General features: G+C 40.5%; 1 protein-coding gene across 1 annotated transcript in view; it reads right to left on the minus strand.

Moving 5' to 3' along the window:
• Positions 1–22,503, minus strand: part of LOC122787440 (4-hydroxyphenylpyruvate dioxygenase-like) — a 705,402-nt gene that overhangs the window by 186,715 nt on the left and 496,184 nt on the right. Inside the window, exon 8 of the mRNA XM_044054155.1 lies at positions 12,420–12,526. Coding sequence (XP_043910090.1) covers positions 12,420–12,526 — 107 coding nt within the window. The remainder of the gene's footprint in view (positions 1–12,419; positions 12,527–22,503) is intronic.

Consider the following 22,503-nt stretch of genomic DNA (forward strand, 5'->3'; position numbering starts at 1 on the left):
AAGGCAAGACCTTATTTTTCAGCGCACTCTCATACACCATCTATTAGAGAGTGCAAACAGCAATATGTAAGGGTTCCTATATTTTATACCAATGACAGGAAATCAATAATGGATATAGTCAGTAGACACTGGCGTATCCTCACTAGCAATGAAGAAATTAAATTTATAGTTGGTGATCTACCTAAATTTCAGTTTAAGAATAAACCTAATTTAAAAAATCTTTTATGCTATCCTAATGAGAACCAGCAATCATGTACAAATATTGGTACATACCCATGTCAACATTGTCCATACTGTGTGTATATAACCACAGTGAGTACATTTTTACATCTGGATACTGGACAAATGTTTCGTTTTCATGTTTCAGCTTTTTGTAATACTGAGAATTTAGTGTATCTTGCTGTTTGTGAAGAATGTACAGCCTTTTATGTTGGAAAAACCAACAGGATGCTCCGTATTAGGATCAGAGAACATCTTTATGCTATAAGAATTGGTTATATGACCAACGCTTTAGCGAAACATGTTAAAGAGCAAGGTCCCCAACATACATTTAAATTCAGGGCAATTGATTACATTATGCCTACTATTAGACAAGGAGACATCCGCAACACTACTGAATGCAGAGAAGTGAATTGGATGATCAGACTACGGGCAGATAGGGGTAAGGGACTTAATGAAAGGGCATCTATAAAACCCACACTCAGAGCTAGACGCATCTAGGATAGATGTCTAGATGTTTACATGTACACAATATACATTTTTATACTTCTTATAATATAGAATTTTTAACATTATTTATAGTTATATTTATTATATATTGTTAAACTTTTTGTATTTTATGATGCCCTGCATATACAATTTTTGTATTACATAATTTTTGTATTAGATAATATAGATTCTACCCTGGCACTCACCCCTAACTAGATAGATATAACAATTATTATATATTTTCGTCAGTATTTTAACGACATGAATAGTAACATATTAGCTTTTCCCATATGGTAGTTTTTAACATAGCAGATTTTTACATTAATTTTCGACATAGTATGTATCTGCTATATGGGCATGTATTAGAGGTATTTTTTAGCTAGTTTAGTATATTTTCCGGCTTTTTAGCCATGAAGCATTTTGATCTGTTAGTTGTTATTGAGTAACCCAATTTATCCCCAGTATAATTATGGGCATTATATAATGTCTTTTGATTTATAATGCCCAGAATGTCAGTGAAATTACTGTGGGTTTTGACCATGTTAGATCATTTTTGACTGTTTTGATAATTTTCATGACTGGACTTGGTTTTTGCATAGAAATTTATCAGTTACTCTATGTGTAGGTTTGCAGTCTTGTTGACCATTAGATTAGTTAAGCATATGCAATTTTAGCTATACCATTTAAATATTATGTTCTTAAATCTACAATGTCTATAATGCAAGTATGATTTATGAATATGGTTTTATTGCATTTGATTAGGCGATAATAATTTCGATAACTTCTATAGTTAAATTCTGTTTTTGGGTAGAAGGTTACCACCGACCCTATGCATAGGTTCGTAGTTCTTGCCAGTAATTGGATTACTTAAGTATATGTGACTATAGATATGTTTTTTAGGTGTAATGCATCTCAGTTATGGGTTGTTATTCATATATTTTAACATAGTAGATTTTAAATGCCTGGTTTAGTATAATCAGCAGCTTAACATTGCTAATATTGGATGTTTAAGTTGCAAGTAACTGGATGTTTTTAGCTGTAGACCACACTTTTAGCAGATGTATTAGAGATATTCATTTACTATTTGACTGTATATGGGAACATAGCTACATTTTGTTGCTTTGTTGCATACTCTATATTTTACTTAATATACATTTAAATCTATATTAGTAGTCCCTGAGCTGCTTTATTAATACTTATTAGTATCAATGGAGATTCCATTGGGCATCTCTTGCAGCTTAGATACTATGCTGTCAGTTTGTGCAGAATTAATGGATTTTTTCCTTATTTAGCACAGCTCTGATTAGGATTAGCTTATAATATGAGCTAAAGCAATGTTTTTATGTTAACTGTTGCTATTTCAGTATAAGCAAATTTGTTTAGGATGCGTATAACTATTGAATTATGCCCTTCTTATCAAATATTTATAAGTACAATGTTTGTTTATTTTACTGTTTAGACATCAGAACTATGTTATTTGAGATGTCATGTATACATCACCATGGCTAATATGACTGAGCCATCATAAATACTATTTTTAGAAAATCTGATCAACTTTTTGTTTCCGCGGATAATAAAAACATAACTTCTTATTTATAGCCATAGTGACTTAACATTTTGTGAATGGTTTTAGCAACATTGTCTCTTTAAATGCTTAATTGATTTATGAGCTAGATCACATGCTATATAAACCAGACTAATGAGCTGGTTCAAATTTTAACAGTCTGAAGAAGCTACTGTGAAAGCGCTTACTGTGTGTGCACCAAATAAATCTTGTTTTATGTTTCTACAAGTTTACTGGATATATTTTTCATTGAAAAGAAACTTATAGTTTGTATGCCCTGGTTACCTCTTCGCCTGATTATTTGGATTTATTTTTACTATTTTTCTGGAGGTTACGGAGAGGTATTTGCATCGCTGGGAACATTGTTACTACTGGTTGCCTTATTATTTATTCAAGCCTTACTTTAACTGGAGAATATTTAAACATTAATTCGTTATCACCTTTTGTTTTTAATCATGTAACTGATTTTAGGTCCCTCTCCTACTGTGGGATTGCCCCTCTTGAAAAACCCTGGGCAGGTATGGGCATATTTACAAGCCCCTATCTGGTTGGTGTATAGTTGGTATCTATGTCAGTGAATGACATGGTTCTCAATGTGACTGCAAGTTGCAGAAAGGAAAGGTCTGGTAGTTGTCTGTACATATTTTGAGTATTCACCTTTCTTGAAAACCATGAGATGGTTCTTGGTAGGGGACTACCTACTGGCCTCTGTAGTCCTACTAAGAGATTTCAGCACTCATGTGGGGAGTGATACTTGGAGGAACGTGGCTGGGTAGAATAATTTACCTGATTTAAGCTCGAGTCATGAATTGTTATTTTTGTCCTGTGCGTTATAACCATGGATTGTCTATAACAAATACAACATTCATAGGTGTACTTGGTACCAAAGCACCTTAGATCACAGGTCCCTGATTTTGCAGTTGTGTCATCAAACTTGATGTCATATATTCTGGACATTTGGGTCACTAGAAATGCTAAGCTGTCAACTAATCACCACTTTGTTGTAAGTTGGATCAAATAAACAAAGTTGTGGTTGGACAGACCTCAGAAATTGAAACATGTGGTATAAGTGCACTTGGAACGTCTAGCATATGCTTCTGTGCAGGATGAGTTTAACTCTGGAAGATTTCTCCCATATCCAGCAGATGCTGGGGTAAAGAACTGTTGCCAGAAAGGGTTGAGACTAATCATGGTGGTCATGGTGAAGAGTGTAGGGCCTGCTGACAGACACCAGTGGTAATGAAGTCATTAAGTTGAAGAATGAAGCCTTCCTTACAGTGATTGTGGGGTCTCTGAATTTAAACAATAGGTGCCTTCAGGCTCAGAAAGCATGAGCTTTGACATTCACTGATGCAAGGGTCCAGGTGTGGGAGTAGTTTGCTAAGACAATGAAGAAAAGCTTTCAGTTGCTCACAAAGAGGTTCTAGCAAGCCCTCTGGTAACTCAGGATATTGGTTGAGATATCACTTGAGGTGTTCTCAGCAAGGGTGGAGAAATGCTGACCTCAAATGTGAACACTGTTCAGAGGTGGAAAGAACTTGTTTAGGGACTCCTGAATCCAGTGGAAGTCAAATGTGAGCACTATTCAGAGGTGGAAAGGACTTGTTTAGGGACTCCTGAATCCAGTGGAAATGTCCTCTTCTGAAGAGGCATAAGATACTGGTAAGATTGGACCTATTTCTGAATGAGTTTAAAGAGCAAGGCTACAGGAGTGGAAGAAATCCAGCAGTAAATGCTGAAGGCACTGAATGTTTTTGGGTTGTTACATTTAATGTGCCTTTTCCATGTTGCAAGGAAGTCAGAGATAGTACCTCTAGATTGCAAATTGGTGGTGGGCCCCATTTTCAAAAAGAGGGACTGGAAGGTGTATTCCAAATATACAGAGATCACACTTCTCAGCCTTCCTATGAAAGCTTACTTCAGGATGCTGCACAGGCAACTAGGTCTGATAGCTGAGACAGTAATTCAGCAGGAGTAATGTAGTTTTCATCCTGGACATAGACCTGTGTATCATCTCTTTACCCTCTTTACTTTTTGCTGGGGTATAACCCACGGTGGTGGTGCTGCGGTAGCGTTGTCGCCTCACAGTAAGATGCTGTCCAGTTCGATTCTCAGCTAGAGCATCTTCTGCGTGGAGACATGCGTGAATGGGCATACCTTCATTGAAGGTTGTGCGTCAGGGCTGGTAACTCAGCACGTAAAAATCAACTACCAATCATTAGCGGACTGGAGTTCCGCTGTGGCGACCCCTAACCGGGAAAAAACGAAAGACTCAACAACTTTTTGCTGGGGTATTAGAGGCTTCAAGACCTTGAAAAAATAAATGACTGAATACTCCAGAATATCCGGTGGGAATTGCCGCAACAGTACAGGGTTCTGGGGCTGCTTTTCTGTGCCATTCAGTCCCTTTATTTGTGCAATAAGAGTTATGTCTGCATTCTTAGGTGGACATAGTACTCCATCAGGGATGTGCATTATTTTGGCTCCCTACTGAAATGTCGGTACTCGAAATGCCAAGTGCTGACAAATCGAAAAAAAAAGACCAAAAACACAGAAGAAGAGCAAATCTCAAAAATCTCTCTTCTGCTTTAAACTTCTTTTTGCAGGGGTGGGCATGTCCCTCCTATACCCCTCATGTGGGGCACAAGCCCCTCACACTCCTCTCCTGAACTTATGTATACCAACTTCAAGATCACCATACCTCAGAGAAAAGGGAATATTTCAAGAGATGGCATCTTGGACTTAGTGTAACTATTGCTCTATCGAGCAGTGGCTTCTATCTCTGGTAAACATTCTAGAATGGTGTTTCCGGTACTCTTATACAAAGGCACCTAGGTTACCAGTCTATTGCGTGCCTTTGCCCAAGTGTACTGTTACTATTGATATCTATCATATCTGTGGCCACCCATACTTAATGTGTACCAGAACACAGTAAGACTATATTGTTACTTTATTTCTTTAAAGAATTGCCTCTGTATTACATTGATCAAGTATTGCATATCTATACGTAATTCAAGATAATAATATTTGGGTTTACCAAATTTATGCATCTTCTTTCCAGGCCAGATATTTCTAGCAGGTGTCCATGTTTGGGGCTTTGTTATGTCCAGTTGGCTTGAGGCTGAGACTGCAAGCTGATGTCATTTATAGTTTCAGCTGTTTTTAAGCATCTTTAGGAGTATGAAATGTATTAACTATTGTCACTGGTTAACATGTTTTAATTTGGCAAAGGTGGAGTTTACAGTATACATAAACCAACAATGTATATGTGGCATATCTTTGAAGAACTATGACCCTTATGAGTTAATTTTTGCACCATGGTTTGTATTGTGCATGTTACCTTATATTTCCATCACTAAGACAGTCAGCATTTGGCACCACAATTACATTATTTTCTGACTTATTTGTCTATTCTAAAATGTTATCACTTTCAGTGTTCTCAGAAGTTAATTTACAGATCTGTAATACTTCCATATCTGCAAGACCAGAGGAAACCCACATAACAAAACAACTTCAGAGCATCAGTAATGAGTAGTAATACAGTTATATTAGGCTTTCATTTAGATTATTTGATATGGCAAAGTGCAGTATATCACACCTTTGCACAGTGTATCCCATGCCTGTAACCCTATACAAGTCATTATGTAGGACATACTACCCACCTGTTAGGATGGAGCACCTAACTAGAAACATCGACTGCCATCAGATAAGACCTGATCTAATGCAGTGTCTATTGTCTTAACGTTATTGAATAACTAGTTCATTGTGAGCCATTATCTTCAGATGCTCAGTCTTATAATGGCTTGTGCTTACTCTAAATACTTCAGATTTACTTCAAAATCTGTCCCCTAAAGTAGCAGATATTTCTGTAGCAGGTATTTAACCCTGAATGGAGTTTTTTTTTCCTGAATGCAGATTTTAATCGACAAAACAGTGTAAGAAACGTCTCTGTGTGGAAGATTTTCAATCCATATATATCTAGTTAATCACTGTATATTAATCAGATCAGATAATGGTAGTAGAAGTAGCGAACTTAAACTCATCCTAAGTAAAAAAAAAAAAAAAAATAATAAAGCTATATAATTTGAAATATTGTACAGAATTATTAAGTATTCAAAAGTAATCCAAGCAGGGTAGGCAGTCTGTTTTCAGTCGAAAATCCTTTATTAAGTACACAGTCAAGCGATCCAAGTAAAACAAAAATAACAGAGTAACAGTTTCCTCACAAGCTTTCTAACTATATATATATATATATATATATATATATATATATACTTTTTTATCAAGTAAGGGAGTGGTTTATTGTGCTGTAAAACAAAGTGTTATTGGTATACATGTTAAATTCGCATCCCTTCCCCCATCAGTGTGACATTGTCTGTGAACTGTTACTCTGTTATTTTTGTTTAACTTGGATCGCTTGTCTGTGTACTTAATAAAGGATTTTCAACTGGAAACAGACTGCCTACCCTGCTTGGATTACTTTTGAATACTTAATAATTCTGTACAGTATTTCAAATTATATATTTTTATTATTGTTTTTTACTTAGGATGAGTTTAAGTTCGCTACTTCTACTGCCATTATCTGATCGGATTAATATACAGTGATTAACTAGATATATATGGATTGAAAATCTTCCACACACAGAAGTTTCTTACACTGTTTTGTTTTTGGACCCACTATACTTGTTTAGTGGGTTGTTTGAGACTTCGGGGATACCGCGGTAATTACTTGTTTTTGCAGATTTTAATCGACAAAACCAGTCCACCCTTTGTTCTCCATCAGTCTTAAGACTCATTTTTTTCACTAAGAAACCTCTGAGGGGTCAGTTTGTTTTCTAGAAACTCAATGAATCAGTCCTTTTTTTGACAGCACTGAACAGATAAAGTTGCATTTCATTCTTGTCAATTGAGTGATATTTTTTCTCAATTCTGGACTGTTGACTTGTGTTTTTGAAAACACCCAACTCTTCAGGAGGTTGTGATGTAATCCATCAAAATGTCAGATGAATCAAGCTTAATTAATTTTTAGTATAGGGTGGATTTATATAACTAGGACAGTTTACTTCAATTCACGTGATGGACAGAGGTAATTCCATATTATTTCATAATCTGAGCAGAAACTAGAAGTACTCAAAACAGAAATAATATCATCTACTAAAAATAAATGAGTATAAAACATCCTGAAGTATAAAGGAATCAACTCAATGCTTCTAAAATCCTTAGGCAATGGGAAAGATGGCAGAATGCTTTAACTATCAGCTTTATTTCCTAGCTAAAGTACAGTATCAACATCAAAAAGTGATTATCCTCTATTACTTGTGTAGGTGCTGCAAGTCACCCACACTATTGGTAATGCATCGTGCAGTTGCTAATGCTAGAATATGCATGCAAGAATCATATGTTCATAAGTGTTTACTAGGCTGATGACCACAAGGGCCTTTTTAAGCCTAGTCACGCATCCCAAATCTCCGACAAGTTCTGATACCCTTGATAAGTGTAAGCATGGGCCTGGGAGATGAACCATTTACAGGTTACCTGTTTGCATTACAGACATAGGTGCCAAACCAAGGATGAATTTCTGGTTTCCCATCCAATTGTCCAAGTTGCACTTGAATTGGGTTAGGAAGGAACTCTGCTTCACATGCATGCGGAGCCTGTTCCATAAATGGGGTAGTCTGTGTGATACATACCCATCTCTCCAGCAGGTCCTATTTATATCACAGGCAAGGTTTAAGTCTTTAGAACAGGTAATTCTGGTACTATTTGTTTTCTGGATATGCAGGAGGTCCATCAGAGTGGGGTCTGACAATGCCCTGTATGCCAGGCATAGCTCTCCCCTCAAAATCCTGTAGGAGACAGAATACAGGGCTAGGGCCTTGAGGTGGTCTGCATAGGACATATTACTTATGCCCTGTATTCTTTTAGTAAGGAACCTGTGTGGACATTCCAGTTGTTGGATATGCCTGGTTAGATATATACCATAGGGGGCATTGTACTCAATGATAGATCTGATGAATGCCAAATATAGTGGAACAATGACTTTCTTGGACTTAGATGCCATACCTTTGTTTATAAGTTGTGCAACATAGAATGACTTCCTCACCACTGTAGACACATGATGATCAAAGGTTAGATTACTATATATGTGTGTCCCTAAGTCCCTGACTACTGGGTCACCTCTAAGGGTTGTGGTGTCAATATGATAGTTACCAGGGATGGATGACTTCCCAAAGGATACTATTATGCATTTTTTGGCATTTAGTTTTAGTCCATGGCTCTGACACCAATTGTTTGTCTGTGTCAGTCCCTCCTGGAGAACATTTGTGTCAGTGTGAGATTCGATGGCAGCTCCTAATTTGCAATCATCTGCAAATTAAGTCAGCCAGAGACCATTGCCAGTGGCCTTGACTTCTGAGAAGTAAATGCCAAAAAGGAGCGGTCCAAGGACTGATCCACGAGGGACTCCACTTGTGACTGGCTTCTTTGTAGAGGTGGACTCCCCAGTTCTAACTTCCTGGGACCTGTCTGCGAGCCAGTTGGGTATCCACCGGGTAACATACGAGTTTGTACCTATCCTCTTGAGTTTGTCAACAATGCCCGAGTGGGGTATTATGTCAAATGCATTGGCCAGGTCAAGGTAGGCAGTGTGAATGATTTTGCCATCATCCATTGCTTTGGTGACCTTATCAAGAAGTCCACCAGGTTGAATAGGCATGATCTACCCTTGACTAAACCAAACTGGGTTGGGACCAGTGTCTGGGAGGTTTACTATATCTCTTTTGATCATCTCCATGATAATTCTTTCTATGGCTTTACATATAAGACTAGTGAGACTTATGGGTCTGTAGTTTCCAGGGTCTGTAGATGGCCCTGCTACCTCGGCTATTGCCTTCAGGGAATAGTTTTACATCACCAAGCATTTTAATGGTAGGGAATCTTTGGAACACTTTAATTGAATGATTATGTGCTAATTGGTTTTGTTTCACATGTATAAAAATGACTGCTTGGTGATGTAAAACTGTTCCCTGAAGGCAATAGCCGAGGAACCAGAAGCATCAGTAGATTTTTCTTCATAGTCAAGCTTTTGTGGCTTCGTTGTAGTTTTTTCTAAATTTAAATTTTTTGTGTTTGTGTTTGCCCTGTAGATGGCCCACCTTTGTGCAGAGGGATTACTGTTGCCTTTCTCCATTCATGAGGCACGAAGCCTGTTAGCTGTTAGAAAGCTACAGTTAAATAGTAATTCCAGAGGCCCTGAAAGGTCGTATTTCATGCTATTTCGAAGACATCCTGGGATATTGTCTGGGCCCATTGATGCAGTGTTCTTGGTTGTAGAGAGAGCATTAGGGACATGTTCCTTAGTGATAGTAGGGGGAGTTATATTTGATGATATTTCTTGAGGGAAGGTTGAGGGGGAGAGAGGAGTGAAGTTGGAGCTGAATTTATCAGCCAGGAGGTTTGCTATATATTCTGGCTCAGTATAGGTGGCTCCATTTACAATGAGTTCTGCACACAGTTGTGTATTGCCTTTGGGGTTGCAGACATAGCTAAAGAATGTAGAATAAAACACAGAATTCTTCCCAATAGGGTAACCTTAACCTATGGCAGATTCTGTAATCTTAAGGAATTATTGAACAAACCCATTTTGCAAACAGAGATAAATATTCGACAGGGGGCTTTTCCTTGTGGTAATTGTAACCTTTGTTCAGGAATCAAGAATCTTTCAGGTACCATCATTAATGGTAGGGAATATCAAACAATGAGGAAGTTAATTGTAAGTCGTGTGGAGTTGTATATATATTGGGATGTGGCTGCGAGAACATAAGGTGGTATATAGGGCAGATGAAGAGGATGACAAAAATAAAAATCATGGAGCATCTTATGGACATTAGAAAGAATAAGAGGGAGAGTCCGGTTGCTCAACATTTTTAATCTGTTCATGGAGGGGATGGTTCTTCTTTATTTTTTAGCGTTTTGGCCAAAGTCGAGGGGTGATTTTCACTCAAGGTTAAACCATCTTGAGACCACATTTATTTTCAGTTATGGTACCTTACATCCAGGGGCTTAAATCAAGAAGTCTGTGAATTTTTAGAATTCAGAATTTTGTCCTGACTATGTAAATTGCTTGTTTTGTTAATATCTGCTGATATTTCAATGTTTATGATGTATTTCTATTATATTGTCACTTTAAATGCTGATTTCTTTTGGACTAATTATATTTATATTGTTGTTATGGTAATTCATTGAATTACTGATGTAGATAAGATTTAATTATGTCATTGTACATGCTCTTTAAGGTGCTGTTTTGTTTTTTGTATAAATTATCCCTTGAAGGCGAAAGGCCGAGGTTCCAGGATTAAAATCTTACCTGGTGTTTCATCTACTTCGTTTTGTGTGTTTTAGTCTACATTTATTGTGTCGTTTGTTGCATAGCTAAAGAATGCTTTTTGGTTGTTCTTGGCCTGGGAGGCCAAACTTACCTCAAATTTGATGTTGGCAGACTTTATTTGTCCTCTGAGTTGTTTGTTTAGTTTGATGAGAGTGCTTTTATCCTGCTGGTGCTCCACCTCCTAATTTTTGCCATGATTTTCTTCCTCCTGTTATACATCCAATTGATTTTGTGATTCTACCAGGGTGGCTTGTTTTTTGAGTTAGCTCTGTACTTCTTCCTGGTGGGTACAGCTGCCTCTATGTAGCTATTAACATGCTTGTTCAGGGTTTCTGTGAACAGTTCTGCATAGGCAGAAGTGTTCTCAGGGTTTATGGGTACTTGAAATTTTACCAGGTTCTTACTTAATAGTAGGAGGTTAGCCTTGGCATAGTTCCTGAATATTCCCAGTTTAGCTGGGGGTCCAGGTTTTATTTTTACTTCAAAGGAGATAATTTTGTGGTCTGACCTTACCAGGGAAGGCATTACAGTAGAGGGTGTGCAGCAGTCTCCCATATTTGTGAGGACCAGATCCAGTATTGTTGCACCCCTGTTTGCTGTATTGACTATCTCTGGTCCAAGGAGTTTGTGTTTACAAAATCTAGGAATCTCTGTGCATGTATGTTTGGTGTTGTATAGGATTCCCAGTTAATAGTGGAATAATTAAAGTCACCCATGAATGATTAGTAAAGATCAGTTGTGATGACAAACCAGTAACAGTAAACATATACAAAAATGATGATTTCTTATTTGTAACAACAAGTTTTAATGTTGTATTACAAAAGACAGAGTATATATTGCAGGGTAAATAACTGTTAGCTCTGTGAAGCTGCTAGGTGTCTTAAGTATTTCAAGCTTTGGTTTTGAGGTCAGTTGCAGTTATGTATTAATACTTCAAAGAGCTAGTTATGTTGTGAAAACCAGTTAACTATTTACTATCCCTGTATTAATCACTGTAATCAGACTGCAGTGTGGGCTACCTCTTGTACTACTTTTACCAGGTCAGCCCTGATTTATAAAGTTGTAGTCTGGCAAAAAACATGAACATATTTAAATCCTGAATCTTTAGCACATTGTTCTGTTAAATGTTGCAACATAATGGTGTTATAAAGGCAAAACTGTAATATCACAAAGGCAAAACTGTAGTATCGCAAGAAACAATCCAGACAGCTAAGATTCAATGGGAGGCAATGGATTGTATGACTGTTATTTGTGCAAATGCTATTACTGATAACAAATATTAGTGAGATCCATTTTCAGATATCACTGAGCTTGCCCTTCTTCCCACTTTTGTGAGACTGTACAGTTAGTATTTAGATATAGATAGATATAGTTATAAATATAGTTATGGTAGAATGGGGGTCTCCCACTAAATGGGGGGGGGGCTTGACTCCCTATAACAGATGTGCTTGTTTATCATGGAGTGGTTTTCATTAATATAGATTCACAGTAACAGCATTTGCTGAAATTATCATTTGTGAATCAACATGAATCTGATGCAACAACCTACAGCATTAATTCTTTATATGAAGACAACAGATAGTTCTTTGAATTAAATATAGTTATGTGCTCATAAAAAATGACCTGATAAAAATATACCATTTCAGGCTTTTGAAAAACTGATAACTTTGCCAGTACTTTATTGTGAATTTAAGCATATTACTCTTCATACACAATATTCCGCTTCATTCATTCTTATTTACCAGACTTAGTTATACTCACAGTTTTGTCAAGAGGGCATCTTTAAACATGGCTTCCTTGTATCCTGGTAAGAAGAGCCCTTTGTAAGGTCCCAAGTATTCAACTAAAGTATGTGTTGTGTCTCCATACTAGAAAAAGAGAAAAAAATAGTTATTTGTTGGAAAAAATGGTATTATGTGATGCTGTGCTAAACTATACTGTGTTAGTGTAATCTGTGCTACGTTAAATTAAATAATGGCATGTGATGGATTTTTTTGTATTATGAATAGCTGAGTTTTTCCTCAGTATAAGGACACAGTTTGACTGCAAAGAGTTGTGACAGATTGTCAGGCACCACAATGATATGATCTTATTGCCTGGGCTGGCACAGTCCCTCTCTTCCATGAATCACTGAGTACTGCATGTCCCCAGTAAAATACGAGCATCGACTCCCTTTTTCTTGTAGCAGCAGATGGTACTACTATTACAGAAACAGCCAGAAGGAAGCAAAGATCATGTGTACTTGGATCTAACTGCTAAATGCTTGCTTTTGAACCTCTGGGTCAAACATTCTCAGTCGCTTCAGGAGTCTCAAAGCTCATGACAGGACTCTTTCATTTCCGTCTCAGGCACACACATATTCCTATGTGCTGTAACTTGTAGTACAATTGTTTCACCTGTGGTTTGGCGCACATATGCCTAAGAACACAAGATCTAAATGCTTGTGATAGAATTCTTCCACTTTTTCCTCAGTCATACACTTGCAAAGTCTACCAGGGTTTTACTATTTGCATACACATGCCAGGTGTATCGAGTACTGTTTCACCTACATCTCGCAGACACACACACACACACACACACAAACACATATGGTTTAGGCAGCTAGACATTGAGACATTTCCCTGTGGTATATTTGATGGGGGACACAAGGTTGAAGTGAGATTCAGCTGCAGAGTCATATTATCTGTCACATATTCACTGTAGGTACAGAGAAGCACACAGTGCAATGCCCACAGCTTCATTAACCAAGTGCATGGGGACAGGGGAATTAACATGTGTTGTACTTGGTGTACAGTATAACACTATGAAGGGAATTCTGCATGCTATTATTGTCACAGTTATACCTCAGTATACATTTCAGATAATGTTCTGTAGACACTGTGATGGGGTCCAAACGCACCATTAATAAAAGCACTTTCCATTTGTGGACTGCATTTTTACTGCCACTGACATGTCCACTGGATATCCTGCTGCTGATGTTTATACCTGCTGTCTCTTTGTACATTAGGGGCCATGAACATTATTTCCCACTTGGTTATTGAAGATGTGGGAGTGACACTGCATGTTTCTCTGTGCCTGCAGTGAATTTGTGAAAGCCATATGCCTCTCCATCTGAATTTCACTTCAGCCATGTGTCTCAAAGAAAATACAGCACAGGGAAAGATCTTGCCACCTAGCAATCCAAGCCCCACACACACACACACACACACACACACACACGCACGCACATAAGCCTAAGCTCAGTTTGATGTTATTGTTCACAACAGAATTTTTGCTTCTTTGACTTAGGTACTGAAATGTCCAAGACACAATAATCACAAATGCAAAGTCCTTTGGATAAGATGTTAAACCAAGGCCCCATCTACCCCAGCTGGTGGTAGCTCAGGTGGATGTAAAAGATTCCATGGCACTTATTGAAAGATTAAGGGAAGTTCCTTGGTGCCGTGGCCAAGTTCCCCCTAGTCAGTATAAATACTACCTTGAGTCTCCCTTGAAAAGAGAGCATTGGTCTATTGGGACTCATATGGTCAACAAAGTGAAAAACAATTGTATTTACTCCTGTAGAAAATCATTCCTTTTCCTATTGTCTGTATGAATCCTGCTATGAAGTAGTCATGACCTGAGCCCAATATAGTCTGCTCACATTGCTTCTCAGTTTGATTTATATGTATGGCTTTAATGTTTCCAATGTCTTATATAGTGTATTATGTACTGTGTGAGGGCTATTGTTTTTTCACCTTCACAGATTTACTGCCAACGTTTTTTTTATCTACTGATCTATGAGAAGCTTTTCTGTTTTTATCCCATATTGGTACTTTATGTCACCGTTATACTTATCAGTACTGTTTTTGAAGACTGTTACTGACAAACTTAGATTTATTTTGAGAGGTAATGTATTCCGCAGTTTGCTAGTCATTGAGTAATATATCTGTCTTATTTTTTAAAATGTATTTTATATTTATTACCCAAGTAGTCTCACTGTGTCCCAGGGCCCTTTCCAGGGGACACTCAAGAACTACTCATCACCTCAAGATGTTAAGTTGTCAATCTCGCCTTCATTCTTGCTTGATGGGCTCGGAGCCGATCCCTCGGCTCCGACTCGGCACTTGCTAAGCTCGAGAGTCACTTTTACCAGCTCGAGGCAGCCCCATATCCCATGATGCAAGGCGGTAAGTACCCAGATCTCGTTGTCGCTTAGGAGGTCTTCTTTTTACCAGCTCCTGGTAAGTTATTCACTTTTGTGAGATTTAAGCCCCTTTTAGTAAAAAAACCTTTTATTGATAGTTTTAAATTTATTTTGTACTTTTTCTGACAGAAAATCCCTGTCTCCTTTAATTTTGTTAGTCAAACCTCTTCCTATCCTATCGCCCCGCTGTTAGGGTGTGTGTGTTGGTTTTATAGAATACCTTTTGGTATTTTATTTAAGTTAATTTTGACTGGTGTGTGTGTGTGTGTGTTTTTTCAGCACCATGTCAAAGGAGAGGGTCTCAGGTTTTAAGAAGTGTGACTCGTGCTGTCAGAAGATGTCTCTGACAGACGGTCACACTTCTTGCCTGTATTGTCTGGGCCCTCTTCACCTGCAGGACTCCTGTGCTATTTGTCATTCCTTCAGCCAGAGAGTCCTGCAGGAGAGATGTAAGCTGATTCTTAGTTCTTGCCGGAGGGCTCTCCGCCAAGTCGGCTCCACCAAAATCAGCAAAACCTTCCAAGGCCCAGGCTTCTGTATCTAAGCCTGCGGCCTCGGCCCGACTTACTGAGTCGAGATCGGCCGCTGGAGCCGATTCTGGCTTGACAGTCTTCGCACCGATGGCTATCGGTGCCGAATCTGTATTGACCACTTCGATGTCGGCCCGATCGGTTCCGACACCCATGTGGCCATCGGTGTCGGCTCCGATCGGCTCCGACACCGTTTTGGTGGCTGTATCGGCCCGCTGGAGCCGATACATCGAGCTTCCTGTCGGCTCCGAGAGGTCGACCGACAGGATCTATAGTATCGGCCCGATGGCTCATTCCAGGAAGAGGTCGAGGTCTCCTTCCTTGGAGCCGATACTTTCGCCCGGCTTCACCTCTTCTATCGGAACGGAGCCATCGGAGCCGATCTTCAAGGTCATCCAGGTTGTCAGATCATGACCTAGAGAGAGTGGTCAGTAGATTACTTAAGTCACAGGTACTGGCCCAAATGTTACATAGTCCGTCTCAACAGACGACTGTTGGTCCACACCGTTACAGTTCCTCCTTCAACTCTACCCCAGAGCTTGGAGTTGGAGTCTTCGAATGGTTACTGCTACGGCTGGAGGACGGATACCCCTTCTGTTCCTTCAGCCTCTACTCTTATCTCCTCTTCGAGACCTTCCTTAGAGGGATTCGGTGGTCGGGCTTCCATGGTCTCCTCCGAGGGGTGAGTGGCATCGGACCCTTGTCCGAGCCCGCTCTTCCCCTTGGAGCCTCGGCCTTGGTGAGCTCGGCTCCGACATCTGCCTCGGAGACTTCCTTCGGTGGTCCCTGGAGTTCCTAGCTCTTCGGAGCGGGTTCTCTCGGACCTGCCTGGGAGGGGAGCATTCGAGGTGATGAAGAGTGTACTGGCCACTGGTATCAGTCAGCAGTCTGTTCCCGTAGCTCCTCCCTCTATAGTACCTGTTGACATCTCTGCCACTTCTCTTGCGACAGGACCCAGAGATCCTCCGCCTCAGGTTTCCCCATTGGGAATTTCCCCCTCTTCCGAGGATTCTCTTGATGTTTCGGGAGATCCTCCTAGGAAGAGGACTTGTAAGAGGAAGCATGTAGACTGGCCCGAGTCTGTCACTCGGATACTGACTTTGATGAGTCAGAGGGATCCCTAGATCCCCTCTGAGGATGTCTCCTTCTCAGACATCCTAGAACTTCTGAAACAGAGGGAAACTGGCCCACCAACAATCCCTCTGAGGATGAGTCAGTATACCTAGAGGCGATCTCGGCCCTCCACCTCCTGGGTGTCTCCGCCTTCGACCCCTTATGCAGGTTATTGCACGAAGGCGTGGGCAGCTCCTGACTCTGTAGAGCCAGTCCCTAGGAGGCCTTCAAAATTTATCACTGCCCGTGTGAAAACAATTCCTTACTAAGGGTGTCCCCGCTGATGCCATGGTGGTGGCTGGCCACCAAAAGGAACTTGCAGATCCTTCCGTGCCGCCCATCCTCCTAATAAGGACTCTAGGACCATGGATAGGTACGGTAAGCGGATGTTTTCCTCAGCGACCTTTGCTATGCGCTCGCTGAATTACCTATGTCACTTCACCAGACTCCAGAGGGATATCCTGAAGGAGCTGGGAGAAGTAGTTCAGGATCCTACAGCTGCAGGGGCTCAAGAAAAAATTGCTTCTCGGCTAGGAACCCTCAATTCCATTGCAAACTCCTCCATGCGGCTAATATCTTATGCTGCGGATGGAGCGAGTAGAGCCGCAGGCACAGGTGTGGCTCTTAGACGCCAAGCCTGGATGCGGCTATGTGATTTTATGGATCCCTTTAAGGCCTTCACAAATTCTCCCTTTGATGGGTCAGCTTTGTTTGGCCCTCAGGTGAAGGAAACCTTGACCAGGTGCGAGCAGGACGGCAAGACTCTTTCTGCTGTTGGAGTCCGTTTTTCCACACCTTCTAGGCCTTATCCCAAAGGACAGAAGGGTGGGAAGATGTGGTTCCGTAAATCCCAAGGAGTCACGCCGGATTCACGTGGTCAGTTTACCCCTAGAGGCAGACGCCGCTCTAGAGGCAGAGGGGGTCCGAAGAACCAGGGAAACAGGGAGCCTCTCTCTGACAAGCCCTTTCAGCATCCCTGAGGTGTTGCCCGGCTGTCCCTCCTTGGAGGCAGTCGGGCCCAGATTATCACTGTACCCAGAAGCCTGGCATTCCCTCACTCAAGACAGATGGGTACAGTCGATCATATCCAAGGGTTACATAATTCCTTTCGAGGAAAGTCCCTTCCCCTCAAGTTCCCTTCCAGATGTACCACCCGGTCTAAGGGAGATTGCAGAGTCAGAAATCGCAAAACTACTGCAAAAAAGAGCCATTCAGCCAGTTACAATAGACCATTCAGAGCCCGGAATCTACTCAAGATTCTTTTTGGTCCCTAAAAGACGGGAGACTGGAGACCAATATTGGATCTCAGCAGACTCAACAAGTCTGTCAGGAAGACAAGATTCCGAATGGTCACTCTTCAGTCAATTCTGCCCTTCTTACAGAAGGACAACTGGATGTGCTCAATAGATCTTCAGGATGCGTACTATCACATCAAAATTCACAGACGCTCCAGGAGATTTCTCTGGGTCCAGTCATTTCCAGTTCAGAGCCCTGCCCTTTGGTCTCACTACAGCCCCCAGAGTGTTCACCAAATGCATGGCAGTGGTCACGGCTCACCTGAGACGCCAAGGATTCCAGGTGTTTCCGTATCTCGACGACTGGCTCCTGTCAGCCACCACCAGGCATCAGCTTATACAAGCCAGGGATTACACAATAGACCTTTGTTCTCATTTGGGCATCTCAATCAACTTCGAAAAGTCATCCTTATCGCCCTGCCAGTCTATTACCTTCATAGGCGCAAACTTAAACACTGTTCGGATGTCAGCTACCCTTACAGAACAAAGAGTTTCAGACATTCAGACTCATGTCAGGATCATTCTGGCCAGCAAGAAAATACAGGCCAGAATGGTTCTAAAGGTATTAGGTCTCATGGCTGCGGCCATTACTCTTCTTCCCCTGGCTCGATTCTACATGCGCCTTCTTCAGTGGATGCTGTTCACACAGTGGTCATACCAGCAACTTCCAGTGCGTCACCAGATTCTGGTGACACAGACATGCAAAGAGCATCTTGCTTGGTGGATCACATCGTCTCAGATTCACCAAGGCAGGTACTTTGTACCTCCATCCCCGATAGCCACTGTCACCACGGATGCCTCCCTGATCGGGTGGGGGGGTCATTATCAGGGCAGGATGGTTCATGGGACGTGGCAACCGTTCGAGTACCATCTGCACATAAATGTCCTGGAGATGAGAGCAGTGCTTTTAACGTTGCAAGCCCTCAACGACTTTCTTCCTGTAGGGACAATTGCAGTCCACACAGACAACATGTCTGTAGTTTGGTATATCAACAAACAGGGCGGAACCAAGTCCTACCCCTTGTGTCGAGAAGCGCCAGACTTTGGCAATGGGCGATCTCCTCTCATCGGTTTCTGGTAGCAACGCATATCCCTGGGAAAACCAACATTATAGCGGACAGATTGAGCAGAGCTATACTCATGCCTCACGAGTGGTCTCTCAAGCAATCTATAGCGGAAGAGATTTTTCTGGAATGGGGTCGCCCATGTTGCGATCTTTTTGCTACTCCCCAAAACAGCAAATGTCCAGACTTCTTCAGCCTCTTCCTCTATCAGGCCATCCCCCAGAGACGCTCTGACCCAGGATTGGCCCCAGGGACTTCTTTATGCCTTCCTCCATTTCCTCTGATCCTCAGGTGATCCAGAAAGCTACCGCTTTGAGAGCCAAATTGATTCTCATTGCCCCTTACTGGCCTCGACAAGTTTGGTTCCGTTCCTCCATCATCACCTTTTGGTGCAGCCGTGGCATCTGGACCCAGTGCCAGATCTTCTGATTCACCAATCGGGTCAGCTGCACCGGTCAATCCCTTCTCTCAACCTCACAGCATGGTTGCTCCACTTCCTTCCTTAGCCAGGCTTCCTTTGATCTCTAACCCAGTTAGAGACATCAAAGTAGTTTCACTAAAATCCTCTACCAGGGGGTTTTACACAAGCAAATGGAACGTTTCTCTTATTGGGCTAAGGCCCAAAATATTGATCCTTTTACTGCCCCTGTTCAGGCAGTTCTGGACTTCTTAGCAGAGATTTTTCATGCAGGCTCCTCTTCTTCCACAGTCAGAGTTCAATTGGCTGCTATTTCCAATTTTCATGTCAGGATAGCAGATCATAATATTATGTCCCATAGGCTCTGCAGGGCCTTCTTGAAAGGAATTTTCCTACTAAAACCTCCAATCAGGAATCCTCCTCCTCAGTGGGATCTAAATTTAGTGCTGACATCCTTGATTCTTCCCCTTCGAGCCAGCTGTTTCTTGTTCCCTGAAATATCTTTCTTGGAAAACGTTATTCCTAGTGGCTATTACATCTGCCAGGAGGGTATCTGAACTTCATGCTCTTTCGGTTCGACCCCCTATTTGGTTTTTCACAAAGACAGAGTATCTTTGAGAACTAACCCAACCTTTTACCTAAGGTCGCTTCAAAGAACAATTTGAATCAATCCATTGATCTCCGGTATTTTTCCTAACTATTCAGATAGAGCTGAACAAAAGCTACATTATCTTGATGTCCACCGTCAACTTAGATATTATTTGGACAGAACAAAAATTTAGAAAATCTGATCAACTTTTTGTTTCCTATGGATAATAAAAAGGCCTTCCTGTTTCTAAAGTGACTTTGTCCAGATGGCTTTCTTCGGTCATCTCTGAAATTTATACTCAGGGGAAAACAGCTGTGCTCAAAACCTAAAGCACATTCAACTAGGAGCTTAGCTACTTCTACAGCTTTTCAAGCTAGACTTCCTTTGGACACTATTTGTGCAGCGCCACTTGGGCTACTCCTCACACTTTTGTTTCCCATTACAAATTGGACTTGGCCTCCAGGGACAGAGCCAGTTTTGGCTCTACAGTCCTCAAGAGTTTGTTCCATTGAGCCACCCAGGATAGAGGTGCTAGGGACGGTCCCATCAAGCAAGAATGAAGGCGAGATTGACAACTTAACATTAAGGTTATGTACCTACCATAACGCTCCATGTTAGTTGTCTTCTCGCCTTCTTTCTTCGACCCTCCCTCCTTCCCTGGCCTGGACAGACCTTGTATAAGAAACTGTTATGCTATAGACCATTCAGACCTGGTCCTTTTTCCATCTGTAAGTTTCTTTCTTCCTTTGGGAAGTATTTTATGCTTGGTGCTATTGCCCTTTGTCAGCAATCGAGATCTGGATACTTACCGCCTTGCATCATGGGATATGGGGCTGCCTCGAGCTGGTAAAAGTGACTCTCGAGCTTAGCAAGTGCCGAGTCGGAGCCGAGGGATCGGCTCCGAGCCCATCAAGCAAGAAAGAAGGCGAGAGAAGACAACTAACATGGAACGTTATGGTAGGTACATAACTTCTTATTTTGTGTTAAGTTTATTTTTGGATGTCATTTCTAATATCTTGCACTATTTCAACATGCACATTTTATGAGTGGATTTTCAAATAAAATCAGGTCAGATAATGCTTTGCATGTCAAGCATATGTTCCTGTTGGGAGTCTGTGGGATATAAAGAACAAAGTTCCTGGAGTATATCCAAGTAGTTCACATTTACTAGCACCACTACTCTCTTAGATGAGAAACTTAGCACTTTATCAAACTGTTGGATGGCTTGCTTTAAAACTATAGAGCAGACTTATATTTTGTTATTGACCTAATTATGAGGTACATAGAAGGACAATGATCTACAGAAGTCCACTAAAGTGCAATCACAAAACTGTGAGCAGCCTAGTTTACATACTAAGACTGAGAGTGTAGTATCTCAGAAAACTCCTCTTACTCTGGGGTACAGCAGTCTTAAAGTTATTATATAAAAGAAGCAAGGGTATAGGGGTACTGTACCTCTCAATTGGTAGACCTTGAAAATAGGTGCAAAGTCTCTTAAAAATAAGGTACATCAGGTCTAATACATGGACACCTAATTAGTATACAGTCTGAATACTGAATAGTATGTAATTCTTCCTACTTCAAGTAGGATTGCGGAATATTATTCAGAAACACTAGTTTAAAAACTCAGAGTGACAAAAATATAAGCATAATATGAACAATGCAGTGTAAAATCTGAAGATGTTAATAATAGATACTGCAAAAATCTGCCTCACAAAATCTTTTAATTTTTGCTTCTGAAAAAAGTAAGATGTAAAATGCGGGTCCTCTTTCTTTAAATTATTGCTGTCATTAATATATTGGTCTTTGCAGTATGGTTTCCTGTGCACTAAATAGTTTTAAAATCATATGTAATGGGTGGCAAGATTGAGAAAATCATGTGAAGGTATAAATTATAAAGAGAAAGGCATGGAATGCAGGTAGATTACAACCAAAGGCAACCAAGAACAAATGTAAATACTACTGTTAAGTGAAAACAAACTGTTCCATTTTGTACAAGTCACTCACTGTTAATGAACCAGGCTTTGCGAATGATTCACTGTTTAATAAAAGAAGAGTGAATCATTCAAACTCACTGTTATACTGCAATTGCCTGCTACACGGTGTCTGTGAAATTGAATTTTATTGCTGTTTTACTGTTTAGCAAGCTTTTTTTGTTGTTTCCACTGTTTTAAGTATTTACTGGTATTTTTTTCAGTTTTAAAAGTATCTGTTCTGCTTGCTCTGATTTTCCCACCAAGCAGTACTTAATTAACTGATCTGTTAACTGTTTAAATCTTTCTTTAGAGCCTCCTAGCTGATTTTCTGTAGTTTTAAACATTTTTCAGTGTCTCACTGCTATTTTCCTACTGTGTTAAGTATTCTCTAGTATTCCCTGCTGAAACTAGGGTAGCTAATAACTGTAGCATAGTCCAGATCCAGGTCTGCTGTTTCTGGAACTGTTTGTAGTGGTTTGTTTGTTCTAAGCATGTTTTCCAGGCCAACATGGATTGGAAGGGGCCTTTCTGCACTTTTATGAGAGAATTGTGTTTGATTAGCACCTGACTGGTAAAGGGAGACAGGTCTAGGGTCTTGAATAAGCATCCTCAACGATCCTTTTGAATTTTGTCAGAGGTTTTTTTTTTTTTTCAAATTTTAGAGTTTGGTATTT

This window comes from Protopterus annectens, chromosome 13.part0 (genome assembly GCF_019279795.1).
Source record: "Protopterus annectens isolate FY-2018-M chromosome 13.part0, PAN1.0, whole genome shotgun sequence".
Classification (NCBI taxonomy): domain Eukaryota; kingdom Metazoa; phylum Chordata; order Ceratodontiformes; family Protopteridae; genus Protopterus; species Protopterus annectens.